Here is an 18,589-nt window from a genome sequence, read left to right on the forward strand (position 1 = left end):
CTATCTATCTATCTATCTATCTATCTATCTATCTATCTATCTATCTACATACATATAATTTTTTCCCTCCAACTACCCTAATACTGACAAAGGTCTCATGAGTTACAAATATCATCTTTCCATGCAAGAATGTAAACAGTTCAACCTTAGTAAGTGTCTTATGATTTCTCTTTCCTGTTTACCTCTTCATGTTCCACTTGAGTCTTGTATTTGAAAGTCAAATTTTCTATTCAGCTCTGGTCTTTTCATCAAAGAATGCTTGAAAGTCCTCTATTTCACTGAATGACCATTTTTTCCCCTGAAGGATTATACTCAGTTTTGCTTGGTAGGTGAATCTTGGTTGTAGTCCTATCTCCTTTGCCCTATGGAATATTATATTCCATCACCTGAGATCCCTTAATGTAGAAGCTGCTAAATCTTGTGTTATCCTGATTGTGTTTCCACAATACTTGAATTGTTTCTTTCTGGCTGCTTGTAATATTTTCTCCTTGACCTGGGAACTCTGGAATTTGGCTACAACACTCCTAGGAGTTTTCCTTTGGGGATCTCTTTCAGGAGGTGATTGGTGGATTCTTTTAATTTCTATTTTGCCCTCTGGTTCTAAAATATCAGGGCAGTTTTCCTTGATAATGTCTTGAAAGATGATGTCTAGGCTCTTTTTTTGGATCATGGCTTTCAGATAGTCCAATAATTTTTAAATTCTCTCCCCTGGATCTATTTTCCAGGTCAGTTGTTTTTCCAATGAGATATTTCACATTGTTTTCTAATTTTTCATTCTTCTGGATTAGTGTTACAGTGCCTTGATTTCTCAAATTGTCACTTCCTTCCAATTTCTCCATTCTAATTTTTAAGGAAGTATTTTATTCAGTAATCTTTTGGACTTCCTTTTCCATTTGGCCAATTTTGCTTTTCTTCTCCTCATTGGCTTTTTGGACCTCTTTTGCCATTTGAGTTAGACTATTTTTTAAGGTGTTATTTTCTTCAGTATTTTTTTGGGTCTCCTTTTGCAAGCTATTGACTTGTTTTTCATGATTTTCTTGCATCACTCTCAGTTTTTCCTCTACTTCTCTTGCTTGCTTCTCAAAATCCCTTTTGAGCTCTTCCAAGGCCTGGGACTGATTCATATTTTTCTTGGAGCCTTTGGATGAAGGAGCTTTGGCTTTGTTTTCTTCTTCTGGTTGTATGTTTTGATCTTCTTTGTCACCAAAGTAAGATAATATAGTCTGACTTTTTTTGCACTGCTTACTCATGATCCCGGCCAATTACTTGGGTTTTAAACTCTTTGTTAAGGTAAGAGTCTGCTTCCAATGTGGAGAATGTTCTGTCCCACACTTCAGGGGTTTATACAGCTGTTTTCAGAGATACTTCTAGGGACCTGTAAATTTTCAGTTCTTCCAAGGTGGTATGATAAGGGGCAAGGTGTTTTCTCTCCTCCACCACAATAAGCTCCACCAGGCCAGCGCTCCTCCTCGTCCCAGGACCACCTCTCAGAACTGTGACCCAGATCCAAGCAGGGGCAAAGCAAGAGATCCCTGCAATCCCCCTCGGATCAGCAACTCGATTCTCCCTCAGTCTATGGGCCAGAAGGTCAGGAGGCAACCGCTGCCCTTGGGGTAGCTGAGATCTAGCTTCTACCTCTCACCACAGTCACAGACTTTTCCCACTGACCTTCTAAGTTGTCTTTGGCTTTCATAGGTTGAGAAGTCTGGAAACCACCACAGCTCCCTGCGATTCAGTCCTCTGAGGCCTGCTCCAGGGTCGCTGCAACCTACGCACCCATGCCACACTACGCTCCTCTCCCTGCCTGGCGCGATATACCTTTCCAATCAACCATCCAGGTTGTCTTGGGCTGGAAATTTGTTTCACTCTGTCTTTTTGTGGGTTCTGCTGCTTTAGAATTTGTTTAGAGCCATTTTTATAGGTATTTGGAGGGGTTTGGGGGAGAGCTCAAGCAAGTCACTGCTTTCACTCCGCCATCATGGCTGTGCCCCCCCGAGAAGTTTATTGTTAATAAACCTCTAGGGGACTAGAGGCAACTGTCTAGGGTTATACAGCTAGTAAGTTTTGAAGCTTGGACCCAAATTCACATCTTATGAATCTTCCTGCAACACAATGCTGTAGGTCAAAACCTGGAAAGGTGGCCTCATGTATAAACTAAAAGTAGGAAATAGAAACAAAGGATTGAGGGAAAGTTTGATATCTCCAGGGAATTCTGCTAAAGGGCTTTGGACACTCAGCCTTTCCTTCTCCAAATCATTTGCACTAGAAACAAAAGGATATCAAGGCCAAGAAAACTATGTGGTCACAGGCTCTGTCAATAAGTTCCATCTTACACACATCAGATTAGCAAAGATGCCATTAAAAGAAAACAAATGATAATTACTGGAAGGTCTTTAGGAAGACCAGCACACTAATGCACTGTTGCTGAAGCTATGAATCGATCCAGCCATTCTTCCAAAAGCAATTTTGGAAGTATTCTCCCAAAGTTACTAAACTGGGAATACTCTTTTACTCAATGACACCACTATTAGCCAAATAACCCAAGGGGAAAGAGGGAGATGCCCCATATCTACAAAAATATTTATAGCTGTACTTTTTGTGATAGCAAAAACATGGAAAATAAGGTGGCATCCATCAATTGACAGGTAGGTGCATACTCCATAGTTCTGGGCCTAAAGCCAGGAAGATCTGAGTTCAAATTGCACTTCAGATGCTTACTAGCTGTGTTACCCTGGGACTTAATCCCTATTTGCCTCAGTTCCTTATCTGTAAATATGTGGACACACAAGAGAAGGAAATGGCAAACCATTCCATTATCTTTGCCATGAACACCCCAAATGGGGTCATGAAGAGTTGAATATGACTGAAAAAATATATACATATATGTATATGCACACATATATACATATATATGTATGCGTGTGTGTATTTGCAGGGAAAGAGGATAGCAATGATAGTGCCAAAATAAAAAAATAAGAAAAGAAAAAAAAGCAAAGAGGTTCATTGAAGCAATTTTTAAAATGCCCAGAAGAGAATAGGAAGTTGAGAGGAAGACAAAAACAAGCAAGATGGCTTTGAAATGAATGTTTTTTATTTATTATATATCTATGTGTATATATACATATATATATATAATAAACAAGCTTCATATGAGAGATTCAGTTTCATATGTAGTCCTTATTTTCTGTTCTTCTTCATATGTTGGAATATTAATATTTGTTGGCATTTGTCAAGTTCAGATTAATAAAAATTTAAAAATTGCTAAAGCAGTCAAAAAATAGATGTCTTATTAGATCAATGACTTCTTTGGAGCCCTGTCAACGTCCTCTTTCATAATAATAATCCCCTACATTTGTGTAACCTTTTTAATATACAAAACACTTTCATATGGACAATCTCATTTGATTCTCATGACAACCTTTTTTGGCAGCCACTGACTCAGATTTAGAGAGTCAAGAGCATTTGAGTTTTAATCCTGGCTCTGCCACATCTTATTTGAGTAACCTTAGGAAAGTTACTTGACATTTCTGAGACTCAGTTTCTCACTTTGTAAGAACAGAGGGTTAGAGTAGCTATTCTCTAGGGTGCCTTCCAATTCGAGATCTATGATTCTATGATCCTGACTTTATAGATGAGGAAACAGAGCTCCAGAGCTCCAAGGTTACTTATCCAAATTCACATAGCTATGAAGTTCAGTGAATTGCATGTATGCTTCTGCTGCTTGCTGTGATTACAATGCTAAATGAGTATTCTGCTGATAGATTGATTGTTACATAAAAAGGTGCAATGCATTTGCAATTTTTTGCCTTCTATGATACATCTATAAAATTCTAGATTTGACATGGCGCACAATAGGGGAGAAAGAAAAAAAACAGGCTTATTGATGTAAACCGTGCATTTGTGTATTAGCAAATCCCCACCAGAATGGGGTAAGGGAATGTAAATGTTGGTGGAATAAGTGATGGGGATCAGATGATAGATATGAAGGACTGATTGGGAGGGGTGAGAGGAGAGATACTTAAGGTACAGAGATTGTCAGAAGGGATATGAAACAGAAATTAGACCTATTCTGCTTGAGAGAGGAGAAGCAGGATCAAAGGGGAGACGGTAACATGTAGGCAATTGTTTCAATATAACAATTATTTGGAGCTGTCCCAAAACTGAATGGGCCTGCCTTGCAAGGTAGTGATTTCCCTAGTCACTCGTGCTGTTCAAGCAAAGGCTGGCTGGATGACCACTTGATAGACATACAATAGAGGGTGTTCCTATTCAGGCAACGGCTGGATAAAATAGACTCTGAGATTCCTTTGAACTTCTGGATCCTCTATGTCTACTGGAATAACCCATAAGAGCATTAGAGTCAGAGCTGGAGTTATTAGGGAGAAGGGGGAGACAAGAAAAGCTAGTTAGCACACATTGGTGCTAAGATCTTTGAGATCCCCTAGTTGGGATTCCCAATTCTTGTGGATGTTGTTGTTTAGTCATTTTTCAGTCATTCCAACTCTTTGTGACCCCATTTGGAGCAAAGCTACTGGAGAGGTTTGCCATTTCTTTCTTATGCTCATTTTACAGATGGGGAAACTGAGGCAAACAGGGTTAAGTGACTTGCTCAGGATCACACAGCTAGTAAATGTCTGAGGCTAGATATGAACTCAGGTCTTCTTGATTCCAGGCCTGGTGCTCTATCTACTGCATCACCTAGCTGCCCTGTAGATGTTAAAGTAGCTTCTAATTAAAATGCTTGTAATTATTAACCTGTCCTTTATGGGAATCCAATAATGGGTTATTATTTCAATAAGGCTCTACCTTGATTTTCATGCGAAGGTCTCATTTCTTTCTTTTTCTTTTCCCTCCTCCATTTCATATTGCTCTATTTGAAATATAAAGGAGTTGGAATAGATCACCTCCAAGACCTTGTGTCTCTTCTTCTGACAGCCCTTCCATATTCCATAGCACAATTAAACCTAGCTTTCTCTGGAAAACACCACATATTTTGGTGCCCTAAGGCTTGGCAGCTTGTTCCCTCACACACACAGGGTCAGGAGGAGGAACTGGGATGCTCTTTGTTCCTACTGTTCAGACCCTCTCTTTGACACCATCACTTAGCATCTACTTCTCCTCTAGAGTTTGCTCCATCCTGTTCAGGTCCTTGTTGCTGTTGTCTATGAACCTCTATGAACACTATGAACCTGTCTGTTTAGCTTCCTCTTCTGTAGAATACCTGTAGTACTTAACTCTTGGGTTTTTCATGAGGCTCAAGAGATACACTATAGGTGAAGTACCATATAAATTTGGAAATGGAGGCTCAGGGAATTAAAGAAATGTTCAGGTCCACCTAAATCTTTGCTGGGTGAGTTGGGGCTGAAATCTTCAATGTTTTCAAATATATCACCATAGCACATACACAATATTGGTTTTCGTATCCTAGTAAGAGGCAGCTAGATGGTGCTATAGTGCACAGAGCACTGGGCCTGAAGTCAGAAAGGCTTATCTTCCTAAGTTCAAATCTGGCCTCAGACACTTCCTAGTTGTGTGACCCTGGGCAAGTCACTTCACCCAGTTTGCCTCAGTTTCCTCATCTATAAAATGAGCTAGAGAAGGAAATGGCAAACCACTCTGGTATCTCTACCTAGAAAACCACAAATGATGTCCCAAAGAGTTGGACGTGACTGAACAACAACACAGCACTGGAGATAAGTTTTTAATGGCACAAAGGCCAGAAATGTCAGAGCTTTTCTTTTAACCTTCACAAAGTAATTGGATAGCATTTCAAATGTGTTAAGTTATTGAAGTTAACACCATAGGAAAGAAGTGAAAATACGAGATACATTTAAAGAAAATGTGTTAGTCCGGGTGAGTTACAATCACTATGGAAACTACAACATTTTTCTAATTTAAAACAACACAATGCAATAGACCCATGAGACTGTGAAAAAAACAACAGCAACATTCTATTACTGGTTTTGAGGTGTTAAAAAGTAACAAGCATAATCCTAAAAGTATGAGATTCAGTAAACATTTATTATGTGCGTGCACATTGTGTTTGAGGCACTGTATGGGGTGTTGGGAATACACAGACAAAAACAAAACCATTCTTGTCCTCAGGAAGCTTACATCCTATGGCGGGGGTCTGGGGGGAAGAAATACAATATGCACGCAGATAAGTAAACATAAAGTGATTTCAAGAAAGAAAGAGAGGTTGCCACAAAATAATAGATCTGATTTTAATGAATATATCAGAACTTATACATCTAAAGAGTGGTGATCTTAAGAGTCCATATAATAATAATATTACTGTCTTAAAATAATTGCTATATGAGTCTATATAATAATACTTGATATTTATATGTTGCTTTAGGGTTTGAAAAAAATTTTACATGTAACAACTCATTTGATTCTTAAAACAACCTTTCTGTGGCAGGTGATATACATCATCATCAGTATTTTACCAATTGGGTAGGGAGGTGGCACAATGCATAGAGTGCCAGGCCTAGAGTCAGGAAGAGTCATCTTTGTGATTTCAACTCTGGCCTCAGACATTTACTAGCTCGGTGACCCTGGGCAAGTCATTTAACCCTGTTTGCCTCAGTTCCTCATCTGTAAAATGAACTGGAGAAGGAAATGGCAAACCACTCCAGTCTCATTGCCAAGAAAACCCCACAGAGTCAGACACTGCTGAAACTGAATAACAATAACAACAACTTTACCAATTATTGATTACCAATTATATTGATTTCAGATATGTGAAGTGACTTCCCCCAGGGATCACATAGCTAGTAAATATCTGAAGTGACAGCCTGTCTTAACACAGACTTAGGAAGGTTCAGAATAACAAAGGCCAATGCATGAACATGCAACAAAAGCAATAAAACAAGCCAACTTTATTAAGGAGCCATACTTAGAATACAAAGGACGGTCAGGGAGAACCGTGGAAACAGACCAGGTCCACTGGGACCTGTGGGAGTACTCTGGTACCTTGGCATGGGGACACCTTTCAACCAATAAGCCCTGTGGCTTTTTACAGGGTTCTTATCTGGGTTTAGCAGGAACAGGCATTAGGGGGAAGGGATCAAACAGCCTGGACCTAGGGACTGGGAAGACTCCCAGTCTTGATGGCTAGCTGATATTTAAAGTTCCTTCTGGCTGCTGGTGGGAAAGGGGCTTTGGGCTATTACTGCTGGCCTTACTTACCTGGTGACTCAAGGGTTTATTCTGCCTTTAGTGAGATAAGGAGGGGGTATTGCTGGGGTAGACTCAAACCCAGGGTTTCTTGACTTTAAATCTTACTAGACACACACACACACACATATATATGCCCACTATATTGGCATTACTCAAAACAGTTTTGGGAATGATTTCCCTCTTTGGGGATGGTCTTCAGAGCTAGTTTTATAAGCCATGTAAGAAAATTAGTGTCATTTCTTTAACACCACACCTCATTTTTGAGAAATGGAATTACTCAGCTTAAAACCCCTCTTGTTTGCTTAATTTGTCTGTGAATGACTTTTGGCTATGTCTAAACTTTAAGTCAGCCCCAAAGGACAAAACTTTGCCACCTCCAGGGGTATTGACAGAACATTAGAATGAGTGAATATCCTGGCTGCTGCTCTGGAGAGGGCAATATTTACTTGCTTTTTCTAAGTTTTGGTCACTTTGTTAAAAAAATCAACCACAGTTCATGTACTGTAAATTAACTGGTTAAACTCTTGAGCACAAAAATAGGGGCACTTAAAATATGCAAATAGTTAATTTAGTTATATTGGGGCTCATATCAACTAAAATCATGATTTATGGTTATTAAATCATTCAGGCTGACTATTCTTGAGTAATTATATGATATGAGTATAATGGGCTTTCGAGAGTCATGTACTCACCTATAATTATTTTTCTCTAGTACATTTTGGGGAAAAATTGTTTGCAAGTGCATTCTCATTCCTCCTTTCTATGGCTCCCGTTCCTAAACATTCTCCGTCTTCCCTTTTGCTTTACAGTACAATGAACTGAATCCTGCTTGAACCATCAATAAAGCATTGGTGTACACTGAACCATTCTTCCAATTTGTCTGCTTTTTAGTAAGATCTAACAAGAGTCAAGAAGGAGAAGAAAAATGAGGGATAAAACTTCTTGTAACTTTTGGGTTTCTTAAAGAAGGTTCCTTTGTCTTCTGCAGTGGGGATAGAGATATAGAAACATAAGAGAAAGACAATTAAAAAATTTCAAGCTGGGGACTATTTATGCTAGAGAAAGGAAAGAAGGAAGCATTTATTAAGCACCTACTACATGCCAGGTCATGCTAGAGGAAGGAAGCACCTACTATGTGCCAGGCACTGTCTTAAGTGCTTTGTAAGTATTATCTCATTTGACCCTCAAAACAACCCTAGGAAGTAGGTGCTATTATTATCCCCATATTTTAGTTTAGGAAACTGAGGTACAGAGAAGTTGAGTGACTTGCTCAGGGTCATACAGCTAGTAAGTGTGTGAGGCTGGATTTGAACCCAGATCTTCCTGACTTCAGTCTCAGCATCACTCTATCCATTGTACCACTTCACTGCCTCATTGCTGATGTGGAATTCAGGATAATGCATGGCAGTTTCCAATGACACTGAGTCACAGCACATGAGTTACTTTTGCCCAAGGTGAATGAACATGACAATGAGTCTGAGCATGTGCCACACGCATGACAGTCACCATCAAATCAACCATTTACTTCACAATCTACCAGCACAGGGAGATTATACTCAGGCTGAAGTTCAGCAGTATAGCGCCCAAGAGGAACCACAGAAGAAAGCCACTGAATCTGGAGCCAAAGGACTTGAGCTTAAATCTTGGATCAGCTGCTGACTATCTGTGAGACCTCGGGCAAGTAACTTAACTTTTCTGTGGGTCTCAGTTTCCTTATCCGTAAAATGATAGAGAAAGACTAGATGATTTCTAAGCTGTCTTCCAGCTCTAAATCATATTACCCTATGACTTCCAACGATGATGATAATAATAATAATAATTGGTATTTACATAGTACCTACTATATGCTATGTATGTTAGCATAGCATATATTAGCATATTAACATATATTAGCAAAGTGCCTGCACTATGCTAATTGTTTTCTAAATATTATCTCATTTGGCCCTCACAATAACCCTGGGAGGTAAGTGCTATTATTATCCCTATATAGTTGGGGAAACTGGGGTAGAGAGATTAAATGACTTGCTAAGGTCACAAAACTAACAAGTGTTTGAACTTAAATCTTCCTGATTCCAGGTTCAGTTTCAATCTAGAAATAAAATTTACATTATAAGTCAATGGGTCAGGGGTATGGAACCTGTGATTTCATTGGTGTTGTGGGGATATGGAAACTCCTTCTGCTGGTGTAGAACAGCTACTCTTCTGTAACTTTTTATTTTAAAGAGAGAGTGAAGGGGGTGGGGAGGTTTGGCTCTGAGAGGTTAAGTCATTTGACCATGCTTATAGGACTAATATTCAGATTCAGTCTGAATTCAGTTATTTTTCAGTTGCATCTGACTCTTCATGAACCCATTGTAGTTTGCTTGGCAGAGATATTGGAGTGATTTGCCATGTCCTTCTCCAGCTCATTTTACAGATGAGGAAACTGAGGCAAATGGGTTAAATGACTTGCCCTGGGTCACACAGTTAGGAGGCGTCTGAGGCTGGATTTGAACTCAGGGTGATGAGTCTTTCTGATCATAAGCCTAGTGCTCTATCCACTGTGCCACTCAGCTGCCCAACGAATCTCAGGCAGGATTTAAATTCAGATCTCCTTGACTCCAAGGCCAGATCTCTATCCATTGTCTATAATTAAACAAGAATACTTAATGTTTCTATAGGCTAGCAGCTTGATGAAACGCTTTCCTAACTGTCCTTTCTGTGATTTACTTAGCTCATTGACAAAATGGAGATTAACACTTGACCCTCCTCTCTTTCCCTCCCCCTTCTTCAATAGTGACGTTATTCCATCCTCCTTTCCTTCTTTCCATTCGGGTTTAAAAAGCTCTGGCTGTTTCCACCTTCCCTCTGCCTCTCTCTATTCCCATCCCCAATAAAACCTATGCTCAGGAAGGATCTGTTAAGCTCATGAACACTAAGATGCTGTATTTCCTAGACCCCTCCAGCCTAGCTCTCTCCACTAGGGCCAGATCTCCATAACTTTCCCACTGGAAATGGAGGAACATCTGCTGCTGGAACCTCCCTGGGCCTTTTTCTTGTTCTTTTCTGGGCCTCCACAGTACCTCTACCACATCTCCAACCATGCCACAGCCTGAGTAACACTCCGCAATCCATGCTTCCCAGCTCTCATTTATGTGTTGCCTTCTACCACTAGGATGAAAGACGCTTGAGGACAGGGACTGTCTAGAATACTTTATTGTATCTGCGGTACTAAGGCACAGTGGATCTTAGATGTTTTATCTCTCTAGCAATCTAAGATACAAATGGCAAAGAAAAGCTACTTCTGTCAACAGAATTTGAAGAGTTCACTGGTCGGTCAAAGTCTTAAACCTAAAAGATTAGAGCCTTCCAGACTATTGTAAGATTTTGCCTAAGGGAAGGTTTATTTTGTTTGTTTATTTTTGAATAGTGGTTCTTGTAGGTTCAGGGAAAGTAGGTGGTGCAGTGGATAGAGTGCCAGGCCTGAAGTCAGGAAGACTCAAATTCCTGAGTTCAAATCTGGCCTCAGACACTTACCAGCTGGGTGACCCTGGACAAGTCACTTAACCCTGCTTGCCTCAGTTTCCTCATCTGTAAAATGAGCTGGAAAAAGAAATGGCAAATCACTCCAATATCTCTGCCAAGGAAATCTCAAACGGGGTCGTGAAGCGTTGGACACGACTGAAACAACTGAACAGTGAATGTCTTGTAGGTTCCATTAAAATCATAACATACAGAGTAACTGGTAGAGCGGGGTTAAGAATACTTGTCTCAATTCTCATTTCACTTCTCTTTCCACTGTACCATATCACCAAGAGGAAGTTAAAGAAGTACCTCTAAAAGTTTATCTTCAAAGGAAACACTACAGGGGACAAGAAGACCCATTTTCTCATTCTTTGTATACCCAAAACCAACTGGGCTGCCTGGAAGTGATCATTCTTCTCCAGGCCCCCAAGATCTCCTCTGTGACAACGTCCTAGGATGAATATCTGCCTGTAGCTGGGCCCGGCCATGCAGTCTGACACACTTCTGATGCTGGCATTCTCTGCTGAGGAGGAGCCTGGCATTAATGTGACGTGCTGTAGTCAGGGAAGAACAGTTGCTGGCAATAGGAGTGTATGGAGCAGCTTGGGCACCACGGGCCCAAACTGTTCCTGGCTCTGGCTCTGGCTGTTATCGACTCTTCCAAAAGCCTGGGAGCATTTGAGGATTCCTCTCTCTTGTGCTAGAGCTCTGCACTCAGGATGCCTTCTCTGTGAGATCAGTAAAAGAGGAGGCAGCTGAAGTCTGAGCCACTGAGGCATATGGCAGCATTTCAAGCATCATCACAAACAGGAATATCAAGGTTGTGCTTAGGTGTGATGACTAGACATCTTGGCTAGGGATGGATAGCTGGATAGGAGTGCAGTCTCACCTCCTGGCCTCCTTGATGCATCCTGGGGCAAAGTGTCTCTGAGTAACATTCTAGTCACCTAGTGTTGGAATGATTACTCTTTTTCTATTGAGTTAGTTTAATTGGCCTGCTGTTGCACATTCTTTCATCTTCTCCTCCCTCTCCTACCCCTCCCTCTCTCTGTCTCTTTCTCCCTCCCCTTCCCACTTTCTCTCCTTTTCCTTCCCTTCTTTCCTTCCACCTTCTCTTCATTAACTTGTCAAATTATAGTGCTTTTATTTCCAAATTTAATTCTGGAGTGACTGTTGTGGAGATTTGGTTCCTTTATTCTCTCTAAGGGTCTTTCCTTGACTACATGTATCTCCTATCTAGCTCCATTCAACTTTCCAGGCTGAACTCTCCAATTTTAAAGTCAATGGCAAGGTCATCCACTGTCAGTCATCTTGACTTTTGTCCTGCCACTGAACTTCAATGACTCAGGAAGAGAGAGTGAGGCTGATGACTTTGTGCAATTTTGCTTCACTTAAATCCAATTCGTGCTCAACTTAAGACATCACCCCATGATGTCATTGGTCTTCTTTGAAAGTGAAGGATGAATAACTCTAAATCGACTAGTGAAGCCAGGAAGGGATAATCTGCCACCTCCCCCCGTTCCCACAATAACTCAACAATGGCAAGATTTATCAGGTACAAGCCCTGCTCTACTGAAGTCATTGGGCAGGATATTGGCATGACACCTGGAGGACTGAAAACTTAAATGACACAAATATTCCTTGTTGTTGTTGTCTTAGTTGATTAGATCTTCATGATCTCATTTGGGGTTTTCTTGGCAAAAATACTGGATTTGCCATTTCCTGCTCCAGCTCATTTTACAGATGAGGAAACTGAGCGAAACAGAATTAAATGACTTGCCCAGGGTCACATGGCTAGTAAGTGTCTAAGGCTGAATCTGAACTCAAGTCCTCCTGACTCCAGGCTCAGCACTCTATCCACTGCATCACCTAACCGCCCAAGTATTCCTTGGTGTTGTCAAAAAAAAATGGGTCAAGTGGTTTCATGACCACAGTTGAGAATAGAATGCAGAACTATAGATATACTCCTGGGATCTTGTGAATGTAAATGAAAATATATGGCAGCTGAGTTGCTGAGAATTGTGAATCATTTGGCAAGTTCAGAGATCCAAGGGGAGAAAGAAAGCACTGTATTTTACTGTAAACTGAGAAAATCATTTTCTCCCTCAATTAGGAACAGATGACTTTCTAGTACTTGTCTAAAGGAAAGATATAACAAACAATACCATACAACTAAAAATGAAAAGTTCCAAGTTATTATTTATCATTGCTGGAGGACTACCTCCTAATTACATTATCCAGAATATATTATGTCATCTATTCATTAAGACTCATATATATATAGAAATTGACTCACATGCAAATGAACAGGCAGGAGCGGTCCAACTACAAAGATGATTTTAATATTAAAGAATGCAAAGATATATGCAATATTTGTATTGAGTTCAAATGAAACATATAAAAATATATGAGATTTGAAGTGGTAAGATTTATTAGCTGTTTCTGAAATTCATCAAAGTTTTTAAAATTAATTTTAAAAAAACACCTTCTCTCCCTTAGGAGACAAATGTTTTTATATTTATGCAGCTCTTACTTGCCAATCTCCTGATGAGAAGGCTGGTTTATAAATGGATGGGTTTTTCCACATGGGTTTGGACAAACAGCAAGATCCTGTTTAGCGTAAATAATGAGTCCCCTGAAATGGTCTCATGTATTCAGATTTGCACAATTCAAAGTGATAATTATCTAAAATAGGTAAGCAGCTCCAACCCAATAGTGACATGCAGTACATATGCATATATTTGTATTTCTATATACATACATACACACATATATGAACAGTGTGACCAGGTGATATGTGTGTATCTTTACATGTATATGCATGTATATATATCTATATATGGATCAGTTAATAACCATTGACATGCCCAGTGTGTGTGTGTATGTGTGTGCATGTGTGTATATATGTATATGTATATATATAAGTATATATATATATACGCCTCTATAGATATAGACAGAAAGAAATAAAAAAGGAAGGAAAGGAAGAAAAAAAGGAAGGAAGATAGGAAAAAGAAGAAAGGAAGGAAAGAAGAAAGGAAAGTAGGAAGGAAGAGAAAACCTGGTCATACTGGATTCATAAATGTATACATACACATATGTAGACAGATAGGTAGGTAGATAGATAGATAGTCTGGTTATACTGACTTTATAAATATAAATAAACACATAAGTATGGATACAAATACACAATACACAGACGAATAGATAGATAGATAGATGGTTAGATAGATATATAGGTCTGGTTATACTGACTTTATAAATGTAAATAAACACATAAGTATGTATACAAATATACAAAACACAGATGGATAGATGGATGGATAGATAGATAGACAACAGCCTTTTTGCTCTTTACCATTAAAAAAATGTAAAGATCGTCTTCAGAACTGGGTCACGTTTTTAAGTATAGATCACATTGTCAACTTTTGTCACACTGTCATCAGTTTTCTTTAACTTTTAAAACTTCTCCTCATTCCAATCCTCCTCCCTCAGTCTTTTCTACATTAGTTTCCAGTTGCTACTCTATTCTGTGGGCCATGAGTGTCTTAGGATGGTTCCTGCTTACCTGTGACAACACTGGGGATTTTGGACAGAAAACTCTTTACTGTCCTGATGGGTACTCCGCCTGTCTTGTCATCCTGCATCTTCGTAATGATGTCTTCAATCTGTAAGGGAGCAAGAAGAAGACCTTTAAGTATTTTAGTCTATACAAAACCATGGCCATGTTGCACCCTCATAAGAACAAATATATGAACTTGGACATCAGCTTTATTTTTTAAAATTTATTTAAAATTTCTAACATTCACTTCCATAAGATTTTGAGTTTCAAATTTTCTCCCACTCCCTCTTCTCCTCCCTCTCCAAGACGACATGCAATTTGATATAGGCTCTACTTATTCATTCATATTAAGCATATTTTCACATTAGTCATGATGTAAAGAAGAATTAGATCCAATAGGAGGACCACAAGAATGAAGAAACAAAACAAAACAACCAAAGAGGAAATCAAATAGTATGCTTCGATCTTCATTCGAACTCCATAGTTCTTTCTCTGGATGTGGACAACACTTTCCATCACGAGTCTTTTGGAGTTGTCTTAGATCCTTGCATTGCTGAGAAGAGCTAAGTCTGTCAAAGTCAGTCATTGCACAGTGTGGCTGTTACTGTGTACAATGTTCTCCTGGTTCTGCTCACTTCACTCAGCATCAGTTCATATAAGTCTTTCCAGGTTTTTCTGAACGCCACCTGCTCTTCATTTCTTATAGCACAATAGTACTTCATTACATTCATATACCACAACTTGTGCAGCCACTCCCTGATTGATGGTCATCCCCTCGATTTCCAATGCTTTGCCACCACAGAAAGGGCTGCTATAAATATTTTTGTACTTGTGAGTCTTTCACTTTAGATTCACCCTAAAGTTTCCATCTACTTAATCAACTAACAAATATATATTGAGAGTCTACTATATGCATACCATTGTACCAGAAAAAAAAAGGCAAGAGATATTACCCCATGACAAAATTAGTTTCAAATCTTGTATCAATAAGGAGAGAATTATAAAAGTGACTAGAAACTTTGTGGATGTATGTGATGAAAGATACATTGTGTAATGAAGTGGTTCTTCTTTGCCAACCTGGAGCTGTGTTCTACTTTGAATGTCTATTTAAAAGTATTAAATTATAAAACATAATAGGATGTCTTATCAGAGACTATGTGATAATATATTATGCACATTTCTGGGACCAAAGCCCGCCATAGCCATTTTCAGGTCTGACCTCTTCACTCCACCTAGTCAGTAAAATCCAGTGGCTCCTTAACCCTTAGAGAATTAAATGCAAAATCCCCTTTCTGACATTCAAAGTCTTTCATAGCCTATCTCCACCCTTTCTAGTTTTCTTACACCCCACACCTGCCAATGTAGGCTTTGATTCAGTGACACTGGCCTCCTGGCTATTTCCAGAACAAAACTGCAACTCTTGGCTGGGATTCTTTTCTCAGGCTGTCCTTCATGCCTGAAATGCTTCTTACCTCTGAGTACTGGCTTCCCAGGCTTTCTTCAAATCCCAATTAAAATCCCACCTTCCTATAGGAAGACTTTTCTGCTCCCTCTTAATTCTAGTGCCTTTCCTCTGTTAATTTCTTCCTGGATACAGCTTGTTTGTATCTATTTGTTTGCTTGCTGTCTCCCCCTGTAGACTGTGAGCTCCATGAAGGTAGGAGCCCTTTTTGTATACCCAGTACTTAGCACAATACCTGACACATAGTAGGTATGTGTTGTTGTTCAATTATTTCAGTTGAGTTTGACTCTTTGTGACCCCATTTATGGTTTTCTTGGCAAAAATACTGCAGTGGTTTGCCATTTCCTTCTCCAACTCATTTTACAGATGAGGAAACTGAGACAAACAGGGTTAAGTGACTTGCTCAGGGTCATACAGTTAGTAAGTGTTTGCAGCCAGAGTTGAACTCACAAAGATGTGAGGGTGGCAGAATAAGAAAGGGGTAGAACCTTGAAGTATCACTCCCCTTTCTCCTAACCAAAAGTGTTAATACACTAGGATGGATTCTGTATCCTGTTCTCAGACACTATGAGAGAATCTTAGAGTTGGAAGGGGCTTAGCAGACACAGAGCTCAACCCCGCCATTTTGTACATGGGGAAACAGAAGATCAGAGAGATAAAGTCAGTTGCCTAAACCACACTAATAGTTAGTGATAGACTGAGGGAAAATGGAGGATGCAGAGTGATAAATAGCTAAACAGGAAAATTGCTGCTCCATTCTGGAGCAGCTAATTTGCTCAGCGGATAGAGCACGGGCCCTGGAGTCAGGAAGACCTGAGTTCAAATCTGGCCTCAGACTCTTACTAACGGTGTGACCCTGGGCAAATCACTTAACCCTGTTTACTTCAGTTTCCTCATCTGTAAATGAACTGGAGCAGGAAATGGCAAACCATTCCCGTATCTCTGCCAAGAAAACCTCAAATGGGGTCATGAAGAGTTGGACAGGACTGAACAACAACAGACAGATTTCCTTAAGTGGTGTGGTGAGCCAGAAATATCTACAGTAGGCAAAATAGGATCATTCCATTGTCTCAGGCAACCTAAGATGTCACATGGGACACCTTTCAAAATGGGCAAAAACATACTACACAGCAGACAAAGCCTTTCCAAGGCTGGACCAGATTCTGCCAGGTAAGAAGAAAATGCCAATAGCTTGTTTAAATGAGTTAAACCATTAAGGGTGGTATATACCTGGACAGCACTTTTACATTTTTCAAAGCATCTTTATAAGTCATTTAATTCATTCTATCTAACAAGCACATGACAGAGGTAGGGCAGGAAAATAATTTACCCATATAGAGATATTTATTTTAGCTCTCAAAGTACTTTATAGATACTCTTCTCTGGTCTTTATTACACTACTATGACAACAGGGTGGAAACAGAGCGTCCTGGATCTAGCAAATTGGCTCATAAGTACCAATTATTTAATTTTCAGTGTGAGCATATAGACTTCAGTCACTGGCAAACACTGCAAGTCAGGGCTTGATTTGTTGTTGTTTTCTTGATTGTCTGGACTTAAGAAAATGATGGAGAACTTGTTAATGATGTGGTTTGAACTTGAAACATTTGTTGTCTGTGCATTTTTCCTTCAGAGTCAACTGTTAGATACTTACTCTTGGGTAGAGGCAATACTTTTTAATAGTATTTTATTTTTTCCAATTACATGTAAAGACAAATTCCAACATTCATTTTAAAACATTTTTGAGTTCCAAATTTTCTCCCTTCCTCCCTCTCCTTCCCCCTTCCTTAAGATGATAAACAGTTTGATATAGGTTATATATTGTAATCCTATAAAATATATTTCCATATTAGTCATGTTGTGAAAGAAGAAACAAACCAAAAGGGGAAAAAACATGAAAAAGAATAAAGAATGTGAAAATAGCATGCTTTGATCTGCATTCAGATTCCATCAGTTATTTCTCTGGAGGTGGATAGCAATTTTCCTCATGAGTCCTTTGGAATTATCTTAGCTCATTGTACTTCTGAGAATAGCTAAGTCATTCATTAGTTGATTGTCACACAGTGTTGCTGTTACTGTGTACAATATTCTCCTGGTTCTGCTCACTTCACTTTGTATCAGTTCATGGAAGTCTTTCCAGGTTTCTCTGAAGTTTGCTTGCTCATCATTTCTTATAGCACAATAGTACTCTATTATATTCATATACTACAACTTGTTAAATCATTCCCCAGTTGATGGGCATCCCCTCAATTTCCAATTCTTTGGGAGGTGATACTTTGAAGAAATCTATGATTTCATTGGTGTGCATCTTCTCTCCACAAATACAAATAGAAATTGCCTTGGACCTTTCACCATTCTGAAAATTTTGTTTTCCCTATAAATCCTCCTAAGAAGATTTAATCAAAATACTAGAGACCCTCTTCTTGGTGCCTTTTAAAAGAAAGTATCTCAGGCATACTAGTGGGTCACTAGGGGTATCCATCTATCTCTCATTCTTAATACATGTGACTAACTTTCTTCCCAGTAATAGATAATCTCAGTAATGTCTGTTAATGACATTGTTTGTACATTATCCTGCTGCAGCCTGATTATGCCCACTCTAACAACAATAACAATAACAGTTAGAATTTATATAGTGTGCTATGTAGTATTAAATAAATAAATAAATAATGATAATAATGACAGCTAGCATTTATATAGAAGAGAACTAGATGACTCAGTGAATAGAGTATTAAGCTTGGAGACAGAAGACCTGAGTTTGAATCTAACCTCACACACATAATAGCTATGAGACCTTGGGTGAGTCACTTAGCCTCTGACTTGCTTTCATTTCCTCAATGGTACAGGTATACAGTATGATACAATACAATCAGGAATAA

The 18,589-nt window shown here is 39.2% G+C and overlaps 1 protein-coding gene across 2 annotated transcripts in view; it reads right to left on the reverse strand.

Annotated features, from left to right (window-relative positions):
* Window positions 1–14,348, reverse strand: part of RGS6 (regulator of G protein signaling 6) — a 204,130-nt gene extending 189,782 nt beyond the window's left edge. For both annotated transcript variants that reach the window (XM_027844836.1, XM_027844837.1), the window contains exon 1: window positions 14,255–14,348. In XM_027844836.1, coding sequence (XP_027700637.1) covers window positions 14,255–14,333 — 79 coding nt within the window. In that variant the 5' untranslated portion in view covers window positions 14,334–14,348. The remainder of the gene's footprint in view (window positions 1–14,254) is intronic.
* Window positions 14,349–18,589: the final 4,241 nt, after the last annotated feature.

Source organism: Vombatus ursinus, unplaced genomic scaffold (genome assembly GCF_900497805.2).
Source record: "Vombatus ursinus unplaced genomic scaffold, bare-nosed wombat genome assembly UNPS02014945.1, whole genome shotgun sequence".
Lineage (NCBI taxonomy): Eukaryota > Metazoa > Chordata > Mammalia > Diprotodontia > Vombatidae > Vombatus > Vombatus ursinus.